The following is an 18348-nucleotide window of genomic DNA, read 5'->3' on the forward strand; positions in this document are numbered from 1 at the left end:
CTCGCCGGCCACGGGGCTCGAACCCGGACCTTCTTGCTGTGAGGCGACAGCGCTAACCACTACACCACCGTGCCACCCCTGGATTGTTTCTATCGTATAATTTTGCTGGTGCTCTTAGAAGCGAAATGGTAATACACGTGTTAAAATTATAACAACGACCGAGTGAATCACGACAAGAGAGAACGCTCATTTTATAGCAAAATTCTAGCAACACGAAATAAAATTCTTCCATGATATTATCGAGAAAGCTTTTGAATCTCACCTGAGATAAAACGATCACTACAAACGCGAGCTGTTTTGGTTTTAGCCTCTGTTAGATCAGCCCTGCCGATGTTGTTCAGCCGTGCTCATCTCCTGTCCGTACTAAGCCTCGGAGTTTCCTCACCCTCTTTCCGAATCGGAACGTGCCACGGTGACGAGTACTGTTGTGACCACAACCATATACAGCACAAAGATATGGCAGAGCTAAAAGAACGCTTAAAGCAGTGGAAAAACAAAGAGAGTTGCGCACGCGTGACTGTGTTTTGTATGGAATGTCGCTTGACCCCGCATTTGTATATCCACCAACATGGCCGACATCCGGGTTTCTATTTTGCTTTGACGTCACTTGCAAGTCAAGGATTGTTTTGTTTGAAAGAACTCATCACTCCGCACAAAACCTGGTCATTGTTTTGTCAAATTTTTTGCTAACAAGTTACTAATTAGGCCAGATTAATTAATTTTCCAGGCCTCTCACTAGAATTTTTTTTATATCCTCTTTCATTTCTTATCCAATTTCGGTTCTGATCGATGTTTTGAGTCGATCTTTTCTTGAGGAACAAAACTTGGTTGTTTGTTTTTCGTTGATTTTCCTGTTTATTTTCAGTTAAATCGTATCTCCTCCCTCACTCAGTTCTGAATGGATTTCAGTTCGGATTGTTTTATTTGAAAGAACTCGACCTTCTGCACAACACTTGGTCATTGTATTGTCAAATTTTTGCGAGCCAATTAGTAATCAGGGCAACTTTACACATTTTCAGGGATGAGAATTTTCCGCCGATTGGCGGATTTCCGACTTTTTCAGACCAAAATGATCGTTTTTGAGATCGATGTAAATCCGTTGAGGTTTTTTTTTTTTGGGGGGGGGTATCATTAACGATCTGTGGTCACCTTATAACGCAGACATCCCAAGTCTCCCGGAAGTTCCGGGAGTCTCCTGCATATTGATAGAAGCGAGCAAGAGCGTGCGCGCGCGCGCAATATTAAGGTATGCATCACGCATCTTAGAATGTGCGCGCGTGAGGGAGACTGTGTGCAGTGTTGCCAGATACTGCTGACGTTTTCCAGCCCAAAATATGTTCAAAACCTGCCAAAATGCACTTAAAACCACCCAATCTGGCAACACTGCCTGTGTGCCTGTTCATGTAGCGCATGCCAGACAAAGAGCATCTTGATTGGGTTACTCAGCAAAATAAGCCAATCAGCTTTCAGTGTGGACGGGCTTTTATCTCTTTTCTCGAGGACCGGAGTTTTCAGTTGAGTCAGTGCAGCCTACAGGATCGGCATGGCAGAGAGAGAGCGCGCGCCCCAAAAAATATATATCAATTACATGTCATATATAAGTGTGTATCTTTTATAAATGGGGTTAGCTTATCTAATGTAGCATGTTGGGGAGAATCATAGTATCATATATCTATATTTCTGATGAAATTTGAAGTATGATAGCATGTATAACTCTCCTATTTATTGCTCATTTCATAGGGGGGGGAATTGCTGGCCTGTGCCGCGCGGGAGCGTCTGCCCAAACTTTTTAGGCCGAGATGAACTTATAGTTTTTGATTTAAAAAAAATTTCCAATATGTAATGCCCATTGTACATGCCTGTTCTTTAATTCAAAATCACCATCTCGATCTTCAGATTGACCATATGGTATCTGTATTACATTACACAACATCCTGTCCAGATAAAACCTCGTTAGTTCACACAACAGTTGAAAGGGAAGTGATGAGTGATGTTGAATGTTGCCTGCTTAATATGCAAGGCCTCCTGCTACCATGATAACATCAGAAGAAAGCTTGAGAATTATATGATGGAACTTTTTTCTGGTTTGCACTTCATTTTAAAGGATTAGAGTATTCAAAGACATGAATAGCTAAAATGCAGAAATATAATACTGTAGAGCTCGTTTATATTAAAAGGTGCATTGATTTTTTTTAAATCATCAAATGTGAATTGATTAAAAACAAGTCTCTTGTACCATATTAATCATTTTCACCTGGGAGTCCACCAAGAAGGGGAATTTATTTCCAAATAAATTGCAACTTTTTGCTGATAAAATTAATGGTTTTGGGGTAAAAAAAAAAAAAAGCCAAAAATCATTAGCCCCATGGGCCCCGCCCCGGTTTTTTCAGACTTTTAAAATATTTTTCATTCTCATCCCTGCATTTTATTCTGACTAGAATTGTATCTCCTCTCTCATTTCTCATGCGAATTCAGTTCTGATCAATGTTTTGGGTCGATCTTCCCTCAGGGAACAAAATTTAGGAAATCCTTTGTTGATTTTCCTTTTGTAAACAGTTTGTCGTGGAGGTTGGTCGTCTTTCACATCGTCACATTTCGGTTCTCTTGGATGTTTTGGTCGTCATGGTTGGTTTGATGGCAGGCCAGATGAGCGACTACTACTTTTGGGATTTTAGCAAATCGTAGCAGAAAGAACTTAAATTTCTTTAATGGCGGTAATATATTGTTTAGGAAGGTTTCGTATGTGTTTAAGGAAATGACCTCAGTCACGATTCTCAACGTTTTTTTGTTCATGAAAGAAACAGTCAGTGACTAAATGGATGAATGAATCGATCAATCAGCAATCAGCCATTTGCTGGGGCTGGGAGATTTTTATCATATCATATGTCATATATGACAATATTTACAACCTGTGAGTAATAAACAGTATGCATCATTATATACTATATAGGATTGACTGCCAGCAAAACACTGCAGGGTGTGCTGGTGTTGGAAAATACTTAACTTTTACTTTACTTTAATGATTTTACAGCACACAGAATAACAAACAAGTGTTGCCAGGCAAAACAAACCTCGCCTGGCAGCGCTTATTTTATACCTATATGTTGATAATGGTAATATTTCTCAATCATCAGCTGTCAGGTTATAGTCCTATGAAAATCCATGACCTTGAGTTTGGCCTTTCAGGGTCACTCAAGGTCAAAGGTCATGGTGCCAAATGAAAAGCCATATGGCACTTCCTATAAGTTGATAATGGTAAATATCAGTCTACCTTCAACCGTTTTCAAGTTACAGCCCTCTGAAAATCCGTGACCTTGAGTTTGACCTTTCAGGGTCACTCAAGGTCAAAGGTCCTGGTGCCAAATGAAAGGTCATATGGGAGTTCCTATATGCTCATAACAGTAAACATCTGTCTATCAGCAACCATTTTTGAGTTATAATGGAAAATGTTATTTTGACCGAAAGGTTGACCTTTCCGGTGACCTTGACCTTCACCTTGACTCGATTACCCCAAAATTTAATCAGGTAATCTATGGACCATTGCCCACCTACACTGATAATTTGAAGTCAATCGGTGCAACTGTCTAGATGCTAGATTGTTAACACACACACACACACACACACACACACACACACAAATTAAAGTTTGAAAGAAAACTATGAGAGATACCCCGTCATATAGCATATCAATGGAAGCAGAATTGAAAGATGAACATTTTGGAATTGGTTTGAAGTAAATTTGATGAATATGAAGGAAGCTATTGCGAAAAAAAAAAATTTTGGCCTTTTTGGTGACCTTGACTGGATGATCCTCAAAATGTTGGCGGTTCTATTTGACACCAATGCCCATCTATCCTGAATGTTTCATGAACATTGGTCCAGCTGTTTTCCCGTAACGCTGCTAACAAAAAAAAAACCCCAAAGATTCAAAGAAACCCCACCGAAAACAATACCTCGCCCCGTGGTGGACTCCGTCCCAGGTGAGGAAATTACAATTTTACAATGAATAATAAAAGACAGAAAGGGGGGAAATTAATACAGGTGCTGATGGAAGCCTGGAAACAGGAATAAACTTCCCTTCAATAAAGCCTACCAAAAAAGAAATAGATAGATAAATAATTAATAATATTTTAAAAAAATGAAAGTAAGTAAGAAAAGATAGTACATGAAATAAAAGAATAAATAAGTTGTCAATATACAAATATGTAAGATATGTTTAAAAAAAAAACATACAGTTGCAATCAGAAATATTCAACCCCCTCAGCTCAAAAGACATTATAGTGATGTGGATGAAAGATAATGACAATAAATGACAAAGAATACCTCATTAAACAGCAAAAAAGTTTGAAGTTCAAATGAAATTTTCCAAATCATGGAAACTTTTATATTTCATTAGTACAAAACAGGCTTGTAGTACTCGAGTCCGACTCGTGACCTAATTTTAAGGACTCGTGACTTGACTTGGACTTGAGCACTGATGACTCAGACTTGGATTCGGACTCGTACGTTAACTGTATTCAGACTCGTAAATTGGAGACGAGGACTCGGATTTTTTCTTTATTTTTTGTGACATGCCATAATAATTTGGCATAAGATATTTATATTTACAAGGCGGCACGGTGGTGTAGTGGTTAGCGCTGTCGCCTCACAGCAAGAAGGTCCGGGTTCGAGCCCCGTGGCCGGCGAGGGCCTTTCTGTGTGGAGTTTGCATGTTCTCCCCGTGTCCGCGTGGGTTTCCTCCGGGTGCTCCGGTTTCCCCCACAGTCCAAAGACATGCAGGTTAGGTTAACTGGTGACTCTAAATTGACCGTAGGTGTGAATGTGAGTGTGAATGGTTGTCTGTGTCTATGTGTCAGCCCTGTGATGACCTGGCGACTTGTCCAGGGTGTACCCCGCCTTTCGCCCGTAGTCAGCTGGGATAGGCTCCAGCTTGCCTGCGACCCTGTAGAACAGGATAAAGTGGCTACAGATAACGAGATGAGATATTTATATTTACATTAACTTTTGCACTAATTTTGTGTAGGAGTGTTACACCTGTGTGCGCCTTGGCGTGTGTATCAGAGAGACTCTTGGGCGCGCTCCGGACAGCGCACATGCCAAGCAGACTATCATGCGCGCCGTAAACGACTCGCACCTGCACAGGATTAAGGCGCAATCAGTGCGCCTATATAAAAACTGTGAATACTTACTTTGCGAAGTATTGAGTTGCGTTGCTGACACATTACTGAGCCTGCTTTCCTTGTTTGGTTTCCTGATCGCTGATTTCCTGTTTCTCGTCTTTGATCCTGCCGAGTCTACGATAGCCTGTTTGTGCCTCACTCGACCTATCGCCTGTTTCACCATTTTACGATTTTGCCTGTCGTTCTGGATTGTTTACAGTCTTCACTTGTATTAATAAACACACCTTCTGCACTTACATCCGTCTCCCAACCATCTCTGACAGAATACTTCACACTCCCTGATAAAGAGAAGCACATTCACCTGTTCATACGGCATGTTCAGGAACAAACTAATGTTAATGGCGCTGAAACAGACACCGTCACATGGTGCAGTTGGAGTCTTGGACTCAACTCAGATCAATAGTGGACTCGACTTGAAATTTTTTTAATGACTCGGACTTGAACACTGGGGACTTGAGACTGGACTCGGACTCGAGGTTTAGTGACTCGACTACAACACTGGTACAAAAACAACATATCTAATGTAGAAACTGAGAAATGTTATGGTTTATTGAAAAAGATATGCTCTTTTTGAATTTAGTGCCAGCAATGCTTTTCAAAAAAGTTGGGACAGGGGCAAGAAAAGACTGGAAAAGTTGTGTAATGCTTAAACCCCCGAAAACTAATTAGGTCAATTGGTAAATGTTGTTGATATGGTGTCTTTGTACTATTTTCAATAAAATATAGAGCTTCCATCACATTCTGTTATTATTTACATTTTATACAGTGTCCCAAAATTTTATTATTTTATTTTTTTTGGAAAAGGGGTTGGATTACATATTACATTTAAAGCAGAACTGAAGTCATTTTTAAACTTACTTTATTTCTTAATTAAAGTGTTACTCAATTACGTTTTCAGTTTTAGTAACCTTATATCATGACTCGTATTGGCAACTAATTGCAATTAAATATTATACTTATCGGCTTATTCGGTTTTTATCCGTGTTGAATTTAGTTCGTTCGGTCCACGGCAGGCGTCGCTTATCCGCGCGATCTTCACGAGACTTGTGCGAGACTTTGAAACATCAAGTGTTAGCCAGGTGTCAGTGCCGCCATTTTGAAAACTGTTTTCCAAACGAAATATTGCACAAAAACGAGTTTAAATGACGATTACTGCCTACTTTTTTCAAACTTTCCTGATTGCTATCAAAACAAACACAACTTCTGGCTTGATTACGTCAGCATTCGAAAGAGGGCGCTCGCGTCTTTTGACATCCCTAATGAAGTCTCATCAAGGGAACTCCGACGAAACGCTAAGAGCAGAGGAGAGACCAGAATTACAGAACTCTTGTACGCTGACGACCAAGCAATCTTTGCAGAGTCAATTGAAGAACTACAAGATATTCTGCAAATCTATGACCATACGTTCACTCGTTTTGGATTAAAGATGTCATGTTCTAAAACAGAAACAATGGCCTTTAATGTTGAGGAAACCATCAAAAATAGTAAAAGCCTTGTGCAAGTAAGCAACACCGAAATAAAAAACGTGAGAAACTTTCGGTATCTCGGTTATACCATCACAAACTCTGGGGACAACACGAAGACCCTTGGTTTGAGGATTGGATCGGCCTTTGAGAAATGGAACGAGTTCAAACATGTTCTAACAGATCAAAGCATACACATGACCACAAGAGTGAAATTCCTCGTTGCATGCGTAAGATCGAGACTCTTATATAGTGTACAAACGTGGCAACTACTTGAAAAAGAAAATGCAAAGATAGAGGTGGCTTGGCATGGTTTTCTTAGAAGAATAGTTAAGGGTGGCTTTAGAAGAAAGAGGGATGACATCAACGGAGAGGGTACTGACGGTGATAGTGATCAGGGGTGGCATTTCAAGCTGTCCAATGAAGACCTTCAGCGCATCACCAAAACCACACCTATCAGGGCTGTATGTCTGCGACATCACTTAAAGTACCTGGCTCACATTTGCCGAATGGGAAACGATGACCTTAGGAAACAAGTACTATTTACAGAAGGCGATTCAAAGTGGGGAAAGCTGGAGAGGAAACTTGGGCTGGAAAGCCAACAGATTAGGAAATGGATGATGAGCAGAGAACACTTTAAGTGTCTACTAGAACTTACAGACACGTCCTCATGGGGTTAAACTCCAAGAAGAGGGAGAAAGATGATGAGATGATGAACGTTGGCAGATGTTGGTCACTTTGATTTCCGCTGTACGTTTTACTTCCGTCCTACGATGTCTCGCACAGGTCTCAACGAATCTCGTTTACGGCCGTCGCTTTGACATATGGACTGATATATTACAGAGCATATTTCAAACACTCGTAACTTGCTATAGCAACGACAAAATAGCGATCAAAAACGCATTGATATTTAATAAAATGAGAAATAGAATTTTGCTCAGAGCTTTGAACCAGAATTTTTTTCCTATTGGTTCGTTCCGAACAGAAACAGAATTTTAACGTTTCCGGTTTTGGGTTCCACCATTAAATAGACGTTCCCGAACCGGTTAGAACAAAAAAAATTTCATTCCCGGAACGGTTAATTACGTTCCCTGTCAGCTGTTTAACAAATGGCTATAAAATTATGTCTCTGTCTCATCCAGCTTAAGCCAAATGTAGGCTAATTCTATTACAACCTTCATTAAATAAGACAAGAAATCATTCAAAACAATTATTATTTCAAATGTTGGTGATTTGGATTCTCAGTATGTCTTCCCATCTACACAAACAGAAAAAGTGCCAAAAATGAAAGATAATTCGTTTAGTGTGTTACCAAAGGCTAGTCAGGCCCTATGCATTGATAGGCTAACAGAGGTTAACGTCATTTAATGTTCGCGAGCCTCTCATTAACGTGGACAAATATATTGATATCGTGTTTGAAATTGACATTTTTGAATAACGATAGACTGCAATATTTACCTCTTATTTAAGATGTGGAGGCGTGATAGTAGTCCACCCTCCCGCTCTCTCCATTCAGTCAGCGAACGTCACACAGGAAGTGAACCCCAGCGGGTCATAGAAACTTGCGCAGGAGAAGAATGACTTTTTTTATTTGTAGGCTACGAAAACTTTGAGGAACGAAATAAAAACCGGTATTAACCGGTTACCATTATTTTTAATAAGCGTTTCTGTTCCGGAACATAAAAAATAATAAAGTTTCTGGTTTCGTTTCTGTTCCATGTGAAATAGAAAAAGTTCCCGGTTTTCGTTTTCGTTCCTTGAACCGGTTCAAAGCCCTGATTTTGCTAATAAAAAAAATTGCCTTCAGTTCTACCTTATGCACTTTTTCTAAACTGAAGTTTGAAAATATTTTACGGTGTACCGAGTGGAAAACGCTGCACCAGAGAGCTGGTTTGAGGATTGAGAGAATAAACACCTCGAATTCCTGCCGACTCTGCGTTTCTGGCGACTCGCAGAACTCAAAAGAAAGCAATTGTCAGTGGGTTCATTTTGAGGGCTTTAGTTTGTTTTGTCCACAATCTCTCTGTGTTACACTGCAAAGTCCAAACCAGAACAATTCCTCGGGACTCTGTTTGCGCCAGAAGGTTTTAGGGAGTGGTATAAATGGATGTGGATGTTTTGACAGATACACAGTAGAGGACAAGCGAAACTGCTGCTCTTTTACAGAGCATTCGGACAAATCAGGATGTCTGTAAGTGGAGCTTGTTATATTGTGATATTATTTTCATGGAATGTTTAAGTAGAAAAGTGATTTGAAAACTGTGCTACAACGCTGTGATCAGTGTCGTGGTTCACACACCTCTTAATAATCAAACTCACATACAAGAGAATTTGAAGGAGATCCTTGTTGTTGCTGCATCCCAGGATCTCATCTTGTGGCTTCTCCTTTTAGGATACCATGTACGTGGTGGACCCTTTGGCATGGTGCCCACACTTGGAGTCGGTGCGTCCGGTGCCAGCAGGGGGCATCGACGTGTTCCGGCCGTGTGAGGAGTGCGGCGCTGAAACGGAGAACTGGATCTGCCTCAGCTGCTACAAGGTGCTCAGGACAGGACTAGGAGAGAGAGAGTTAAATTGAAATACCAGTGTCTTTAGTAAACAGTACTGTGTGAGCCTTTGGCGTGATTATTAATTATTATTCAGATAGACGCTTTAAAACGAACACCTGTACATTAATCCTTTATGCAGTTATCCAATCCTCCAATCACACGGCAGCTTCAGTTCATACAGATGCGAGTCGAGAGATTGGCCTGATGAACACCTCAGCGCACGCATGCGTATTAAATCTTCAACAGCCCTGTGTTGCTGAGGTTCTGAAACTTTTTGCAGCCAATGAACCTTCTGACTGTTAAAAAAAAAAAAAAAATCCCCTCATATCCTCAGTACAGATTTATTTTATGAACCTAATCCTCAACTTATCATTTAAATGTGTAATTATTTTGTCTGTTTATTAAAGCCACAAATACACACAGTGGTAAATTATAGACCCTTCCCACTGACGTCACCGGAAACAAACCCTGCGCCATATTGGAAGACCAACAAACTCGTGATTAGGGGGAAATGACGGCAGCGCGCGGAATTTAAACCCACGAGGCACTTGATTCATCATAAACCTACAATGGTAAACTTTTGTGCTGTGTTAGGGTGTTCCAACAAAGCTGATGGGAAAGGTGAAAAGAAGTCTTTCTACAGAATACCAGCTGTGATTGAGACACAAGGGGAGCAAACCAAGGAGCTTTCTGCCAGGAGACAGAGAATAAGTGCATTACTGAGTGTCTGTGAGCAAAGGAGAGCCTGAACGTTGCAACCTCCCTATAGAGGTCTTGCATATGACGTCACAGCCGATCCAGATTGTGACAGACGCCATCGTGTCGGTCAAACGCCATATTCCGCCTTCTACTTCTACTTTTACTTCTACCTTTTCTTCTGGAAAACCCTACTATATACAATTCTACTACAACAGCTGCGGCTACAAGCTCTCCCTACCTGTGCACGGTTTTTATGTTTTTTGTGTGTATTTTTGCGTGTTGTTCGTCTGTACCGGACTTCAATATCCACTACAACCGTATGGACTTACTGGACATTGGTTTCCAGCAGAAAATGACGGTTTGTAGCGATTTCCATCGCATGCACAACATTCCAGACGAGATAGCGAGACCAGCGGGGTCTCCATGGATTGTTATCGGAAGCAAAGCGGAGGCGGCGCCGGGAGCCAAAGCAAAAGCGAGGCTGCAGAGTGGCCTGTTGACTAAGCTCAGAAAACAGCCACTCAAACCTCCACTGCCAAGCCTCTACCTCTCCAACGCCAGATCCATGTAAACAAGACGGACGATTTGGAATTACCTTCTTCTATTCTATAATCGGCTGGTCAGTGCTATACTCAATACTTACTTACCCATCCAGTGAGGATCATTTTCTTGTTTACAAGATGCCACATCTGAGTCGCTGACAAATCCTGAATTTCTGTAGAGATAACTGTCCAGAGATTTATAAGCACGCAGTGCTTCACCACTGAACACCGAGGGAAAGTTGATGAGGTAATCATACACGTCCGGGTATTCCGCTGGCAGTTCCGGTCGTGAAAACTCCGTCCGGAAAGCCATAAGGGTCACAAATCTGTAGATCGTTTATTTTAGACATGTATCTAGTTATCTGTTCATTAGAAAAATGAGCCGTGTAGTCCGTCGGTTGAAATTGAGCCATTCTGCACACGAGTGCAGCAGTATTCAGCGGTGTTTTTGACCGACATGATGGCGGTTGTGTACTTTCCGGTCACGTGACTGCAAGATCTCTATTGGCTGTTTATTGGCTGTTTGTAAAAATGCATCAATTGTTGCCCTTCATCGCGGACTCGAGAGACGAGACCTGACGAGTTAGTTCGTTGGTAGCAGAACAAAATGTCTGGACACAAATCGGGTTTTCAGAAAAGGAAAGAAAATAAACGCAGGGTCGAAAATACAAAAAAGGCAGAAAAAGCAAAACGAGTTTTAAGGTAGGACAAATGGTTACTTTTCTGAGGCAGCCCACTGTGGCTGCAGGCTTTCAGTTGTGTCATTGAATGGTTACTTTTCTGAGGCAGCCCGCCATGGCTGCCTGCAGGCTTATTTATTGTAGCCCATTTAGTTAAAATAGTTGATCTAAAATGTTTATAGTTATAGTTATGTGATGGTTGTCCTCAGTGTTCGAACTATGCCGATATTTTCGGGGGGTCCCTTTTTTTCCCTTGGGGGGGTGCTTGCGCTTGTCTCGGAGCGCGGATCTCCAAACACGAGAAGCCTATCTTACGCACATATCACGCGGACTCCACACCTCCACACACGCATCGTGTCTGAAGTCATAACTCATCAGGGGAAATCGTGTCCGCATTGGCATGTTCAAAAAACAACCTCGCGTCAACAGTGATACCACACGCAAGAAAAAAAAAACAGTCAGGCTACTCAACAACCAACCTGGCAGCAGCAGTCGTTGTCATATCGGTTTATTTTATCTTTGATGTAAACACAACACTTCGGATATGCAAATGCTTCCCGTTACACACGATTGCTATGTCAATAAACATCATTTTGCCAATATTTTAGAGACCCCCCAACATTTCCCAAATCATGTTTTCAAGGGATCTCATGTCTGTTTCAGGGGATCTCGGATCCCCCGAGTACCCCCGGAGTTCGAACACTGGTTGTCCTGATTTAGACTGGTGTGTTTTGTTTTGGTTTTTTTTGGGGGGTTTGCGCGATGTTGCACCCGGGTCCAGATTAGGGCAGAACCGGCCCTGGCTACATTTCAGGTGTAGTTTGTTTTATGTATGTATGTACTTGCATAGATGTGTACTTGGTCTTCCAATATGGCGACTACCGAAATCTCGCGGTGCGGTGACGTCATGCGGGAACCCTCTATAAAGTAATCAGGAAAAAAAACCCCGACCCTCTTTAATACGACGTGATCTGGTCTTGACCCGAACCGTATTTGAATCTCACTGTGGTGTCAGTTGTTGGTTGTTTATAAACAAATGAACGGGTGAAGTAGAATTATCCGCAGTGCACTGAGTGATTGTGTGTGTGTGTGTGTGTGTGTGTGTGTGTGTGTGTGTGTGTGGTCTTGGTGCAGGTTTTGTGTGGGCGTTTTGTGAACGAGCACATGGTGGCACATGGTCAGATGTCCTCTCACCCTGTGGTCCTGAGCTTTGCCGATCTCTCAGTGTGGTGCTACTCCTGCGAGTCCTACGTCCACAACCAGGTGGGTGCATGTGAGCTCCGACCTTCACCCTGGGAACGAGGGCACAGATCAAATCAGCGAGCTGCACTTCACATGTTTATGGGTCTTTTATATTATACAGCTTGATATACGGACATCTCTCTTTCCATTTCTCTCACTCTCTTTCGCTCTCGCTCTCTTTCCATCTCTCTCTTTCCATCTCACTCTTCTGTCTCTCCTGACTGTGTCTCTCTCTCTCTTTCCATCTCTCTCTCTCTCTGTCTTTCTCCCTCTTTCCATCTCTCTCTGTCTCCATTTCCCTCTCTGTCTCTCTCCCTCCATCTCTCTCTGTCCCACTGTTTGTCCCTCCTTCTCTCTCTTTCCCTCTCTCTAACCCTTTTCTCTTTGTCTCCCTTTCTGTCTGTCCCTTGCTCTGTCTGTCTTTCTTGCCATCTCTCTCTCATCTTTCTTTCACCCTCCATCTCTCTCTGTCCCTGTGTTTCTCTCTCTCTCTCTCTCTCTCTCTCTCTCTCTCTCTCCCTTCCTTTTCTCTTTGTCTCCCTCCCTCCCTGTCCCTTGCTCTCTGTCTTTCTTGACCCCCAACCCCTCACTGGCTCTTTCTGTCTCCCTGTCCATCTCTGTGTGTCCCTTGTTCTGTCTCTGTCTTTCTCTACATCTCTCTCTCTCTCTTTTCATTTCTCTGTCTATCTGTCCTTTGCTCTGTGTTTGTCTCCGTCTCCCTCTCTTTCATCTCTTTCTTTCACCCTCCATCTCTCTCTGTCCCTGTGTTTCTCTCTCTCTCTCTCTCTCTCTCTCTCTCTCTCTCCCTTCCTTTTCTCTTTGTCTCCCTCCCTCCCTCCCTGTCCCTTGCTGTCTGTCTTTCTTGACCCCCAACCCCTCACTGGCTCTTTCTGTCTCCCTCTCCATCTCTGTGTGTCCCTTGTTCTGTCTCTGTCTTTCTCTACATCTCTCTCTCTCTTTTCACTTCTCTGTCTATCTGTCCTTTGCTCTGTGTTTGTCTCCGTCTCCCTCTCTTTCATCTCTTTCTTTCACCCTCCATCTCTCTCTGTCCCTGTGTTTGTCCTTCTCTCTGTCCCTCTTACCCTTTCTTTTCTCTTTCTGTCTCCCTTTCTGTCTGTCCCTTGCTCTGTCTCTCTTTCTTGTCATCTCTCTCTCTCTCTCCCTCCATCTCTCTCTCTCTCTCTCTCTCTCTCTCTCTCTCTGTAGGTGCTGTATGAAGCCAAGAACGCTGCTCATCTTGCCAAGTTCGGGGAGGACATTCCCCCCATCAACTAATCTATCATTGAAGATAAGAAGATTCCTGTGCAGGCAAACAAGAGGGATGTGTGTGTGTGTGTGTGTGTGTGTGTGTGTGTGTGTGTGTGTGTGTGTGTGTGTGCGCGCGTGCTCGTGCATGTATGAGGAAGTAACAAACTGGCATTTCACGATGCAGCTGAATGTGTGTGAGAAACTGTTTTCACACTGAATACTCGTCTCCATTTCCACACTCAGACACGTCCTCGTCTCTGCAGGGGAGCTGAACTCATTAAGCTGTGGTAATTACACAGTGTGAGTGTGAGCGAGATCACACATTTCTCCTGCACTGCTTTAGTGCCAGAACTTGATCATTTGAGTTTTAATTGTTTCTCAGATTCTCCACTCTCTTTATTCCTTATAAAAACAGCACAGGGCCAGTTTTCTAACCCTTTTATTACTAATGGCTAAAACTAAAGTAGCTTCTGAACAGCAGTTTAATAATGAATACAGGAGGAGAAGGTTGTACGGTGACATCAGCACCAACATCGGCACCAACACCAGCCAGGCGTCTGAAGTTCAGCGCCAGACCCTTACTGTTAATCGCACTGTTAATCACGTTCCTGTGTGATAATGAAGGACTGTTTATGGGCACAGCTCCAAAACGTATTTCTGCAGCTCACAAGCAATAAATAAAGCACAGTATTCACAAACAAACCGTAGTTCTGACAGTTCAACTTTGTACATTTCACTGTTCTTTTATTCTGTTTTCTTAACATCTTACTTGTATTTCTCTTTGAACAAACTCTGTATCTGTGTTACGGGGAAAAAAAATCATTGTAAGTTATGCTTTTGTAAACTTTGTTACACCAATACACTTTAAATGTGAAGAATAATTTTTTTGTTTTCTATCTTTCTTGAGTTAAAAGTGTCGACATGTCCAGCATGGCTTTGTAGTAGAAGAGTACAGGTGCTAAACTGGCTTGCCTGCAGTCCAGACCTTTCACCAGTTGAAAACATTTGGTGCATCATGAAATGAAAAATAGGGCAAAGAAGACCCAGGACTGTTGAGCAGCTAGAATCCTATATCAAGCAAGAATGGGACAACATTCCTTTCCCAAAACTCCAGCAACTGGTCTCCTCAGTTCCCAGATGTTTACAGACGGTTGTTAAAGTGGTAGAATTCTCGCCTGCCACGTGGGAGGCCTGGGTTCGATTCCCGGCCAATGCAGAGTAAACACCTTTGGGCGGCACGGTGGTGTAGTGGTTAGCACGGTCGCCTCACAGCAAGAAGGTTCTGGGTTCGAACCCAGCGGCTGGCGAGGGCCTTTCTGTGTGGAGTTTGCATGTTCTCCCCGTGTCTGCGTGGGTTTCCTCCAGGTGCTCCGGTTTCCCCCACAATCCAAAGACACGCAGTTAGGTTAACGTGGGGCGGCCTTGGGCTGAAGTGCCCTTGAGCAAGGTGCTGAACCCCTGACTGTTCCCCGGGCATTCGAGTATGGCTGCCCACTGCTCTGGGTGTGTGTGCATGTGTTCACTGCTTCAGATGGGTTAAATGCAGAAAATGAATTTCACTGTGCTTGAAGTGTGCATGTGACAAATAAAGGTTTCTTTCTTCAAAAAAGAAGACGGGATGCTACACAGTGGTAAAGATAGCCCTGTCCCAACTTTTTTGGAACTGGGGTTGTATTTGAAAGTTTTAAAAAATGAAAGTAAAATTACATACTCTGTGTGTGTTTTAAAAAGGAAGTAAGCAAAAACTGCAGCTGCTGCTACTATTAAAAAAAACATTTTCAACAAAGGTTAATACACAGTTACTTTATATTCAATGAACTTACGAAAGAAAAAAATAAACTAGCAGTTGGGGCATGTGCAAATGTTTGGACACCCTTTCCAGATGCAAAGTCTCTGAACTTGATTCACTTGTTAGGCTTCAACTGATTCATTAGAACTCATTGGGCAGCTCAAGTATCATCATTAGGAATAAAACTTCCAGAGCGCAATAATTTCTCTGACTCTTCAAACCATGTAACAACCAACAGCAGCTGACTGAGGATCTGAAAATGAACTTACTTAATACCTACAAACTAGGTATGCAATGGTTCACCCAATTCAGAATTCAATTCGATTTTCCCCATATTTTTTTAAAAGAAAATGAAATGAAGAAAATTTTGTCAAAAAAACCCATTTATTTTCCTATACTTTATCAACATAAATATTCCTTTTGTTACATAAAAGTTTGTTTCATATTCTTAATAACCAACAATAAATAATTTACCCACATTTGTAAATGTTGGAGTAAAATAGTTTATTCTATCCACATTCGCTGGATATGAGCAATCGCGCTCTGATTGGCTACTCTACTACTAGGATATCAGCTCATATACCATGAGTAGAGAAAAACAAAATGGTGGACCCTTTGGCAAACCCATTTTGCTGAACCAACCGAGGATGAAATAAAAACTCTACTCGAAAACAAAACCCCAAAAAATACAAAAAAAAAAGCGACAAAATATGGAAAGACAGTATTTGATGATAAGAACATATCTTTATTTAATTTTTCAAGCATTATAATCACATTTTTCACAAATTGTGACTCATTTTGCCGGTTTGTTTACATTCTTCATCTTTAAGCATTAAAATTTGTTGAATTTTTTTAGACTGGTTCAAAAGTTCAAAGAAGTTTGAAAATTACAGAACTGAAATGTCCAAAGAAGAATTAAATAAATCTCTAAAGGTATTCTATACCTCAGCATGACAGCAAGACGGCACTTTCTACAAAAAACAACACTACTAAAGTCAATTTGTGCAGCCATTGATAGGTCTTTAAGAAGTCTGCCTAAGCGGAAATGATTTTGTTGGATGTTTTGGATAAAGTTCTTGTTTGTTAAATTTGCAAAAAATAAAAATGCCCCGTTTCTCAAAATCCAGTGAATGTGGATAGAATAAAACAGTTATACTAGTCAATCTCGTCATACATGGATTATAGTTGACTTGGTGCTATGTGCCTCGTCTGCTATCAGCTCATGTACAACTCGATTTCGTGGAATAACTCTTAAATAGCCTATAAGCTAAAATATATTCTTTTTAGTAAAAGTGAAAAACTTGAATAACAAATAAGCCTTTTCTTAATAAATTTTTATAAACATTTGTACTGCCTCCATTTGCTTCTCTTTTGTTTATTTTTCAGCGGTCTGTAAAAACAGAGCTCTGATTTCTTGTTAAATCTATTTGTACACAATCATACAAACAGTTTTCCCATTTTAGATCTGTTTTTGTTTTTTCATAGCATTAGAGCTGTGTTACTACACTGAAGTCGTGTGCATTTTAGCTATTGTACATTATTGTGCCCTCTACTGTCTAAACAATGCAGTTACAGTGAGGAAAAAGTAAGTGATTATGCAGCTTATTAATTTTTTTATTTCATTGATTGAATTCATCAATTTGTATTGAGATTTACATGATATATCTTTACATGCTTGCTACAAAGTAATGGAAGGCTGTAAAAAGACCATTTTGGCCATTTTGATTGTGAGACTTAGCAGTTTGGGGAAACTGTGGAAGTCGAAGCAAGTTCTGGATCTGCCTATATGCTGGCCAGAAAAGCAAAGCAAAACAAAACCACCAAATACGTGCAGAAAGGTTTAGCTGATTTCAGGTGTGGTGGTGCAACGTTCTACTGTGCAGCATTGCTTGGACAAACTTAGTCTGCATGGAAGAGTCATCAGAAGGACACTTTACTAAACAATGAACAGCTGATGTAGGTAATAATACTGTATGTAGATAAGCCAGATGCATTTTTGAAACAACTTGCTATGGATTGATGAAATAAGAATGAAACACTTTGGCCATGGAATACATACTATACAACCAACCTGAGGGTGATCTCGTCACATTAGAAGGGAATAAGTTGAAGCAGGTCGATGACTTCAAGTACCTTGGTGCTTGGATTCAGTCAAGCAAAATAAGATCTGGAAATCAGAAGAGGGCAAGTTTGGAGCACACTAAACAAAATGGATAAAGTTTGGAAGTCAGATCTCCAAAGGCATCTCAAAATAAGTCTCCAAAAAAAGTGTGTTGCTGTACAGTGCTGAAAGCTGGACACTAACAGAAGTGGCAAGGTACCCAACTTCATTACTTACAGTAAGTCAAAGTACAGATCCCACTGGTCAAATGTTACTCCAATACAAGTGAAAGTTGTGCAGTCAAATTTTTACTTAAGTTAAAGTACTGAAGTACTTGCTTTAAAAAATACTTAATTATTATAAGTACAGTGGTGCTTAAAAGTTTGTGAACTCTTTAGAATTTTCTATATTTCTGCATAAATATGACCTAAAACAACATAAGATTTTCACACAAGTCCTAAAAGTAGATAAAGAGAACCCAGTTAAACAAATGACACAAAAATATTATACTTGGTCATTTATTTATTGAAGAAAATGATCCAATGTTACATATCTGTGAGTGGCAAAAGTATGTGAACCTCTAGGATTAGCAGTTAATTTGAAGGTGAAATTAGAGTCAGGTGTTTTCAATTAATGGGATGACAATCAGGTGTGAGTGGGCACCCTGTTTTATTTAAAGAACAGGGGTCTATCAAAGTCTGATCTTCACAACACATGTTTGTGGAAGTGTATCATGGCACGAACAAAGGAGATTTCTGAGGAGCTCAGAAAAAGTGTTGTTGATGCTCATCAGGCTGGAAAAGGTTACAAAACCATCTCTAAAGAGTTTGGACTCCACCAATCCACAGTCAGACA

At 41.1% G+C, this 18348-nt stretch overlaps 1 protein-coding gene across 2 annotated transcripts in view; it reads left to right on the top strand.

The window, feature by feature from the left end:
• Positions 1 to 14484, top strand: part of hdac6 (histone deacetylase 6) — a 73356-nt gene extending 58872 nt beyond the window's left edge. For both annotated transcript variants that reach the window (XM_060932469.1, XM_060932471.1), the window contains exons 26-28: positions 9036 to 9182; positions 12248 to 12376; positions 13562 to 14484. In XM_060932469.1, the coding sequence (XP_060788452.1) occupies positions 9036 to 9182; positions 12248 to 12376; positions 13562 to 13630 (345 nt within the window). In that variant the 3' untranslated portion in view covers positions 13631 to 14484. The remainder of the gene's footprint in view (positions 1 to 9035; positions 9183 to 12247; positions 12377 to 13561) is intronic.
• The last annotated feature ends 3864 nt before the right edge of the window (positions 14485 to 18348 follow it).

Source organism: Neoarius graeffei, chromosome 10 (genome assembly GCF_027579695.1).
Source record: "Neoarius graeffei isolate fNeoGra1 chromosome 10, fNeoGra1.pri, whole genome shotgun sequence".
NCBI lineage: Eukaryota > Metazoa > Chordata > Actinopteri > Siluriformes > Ariidae > Neoarius > Neoarius graeffei.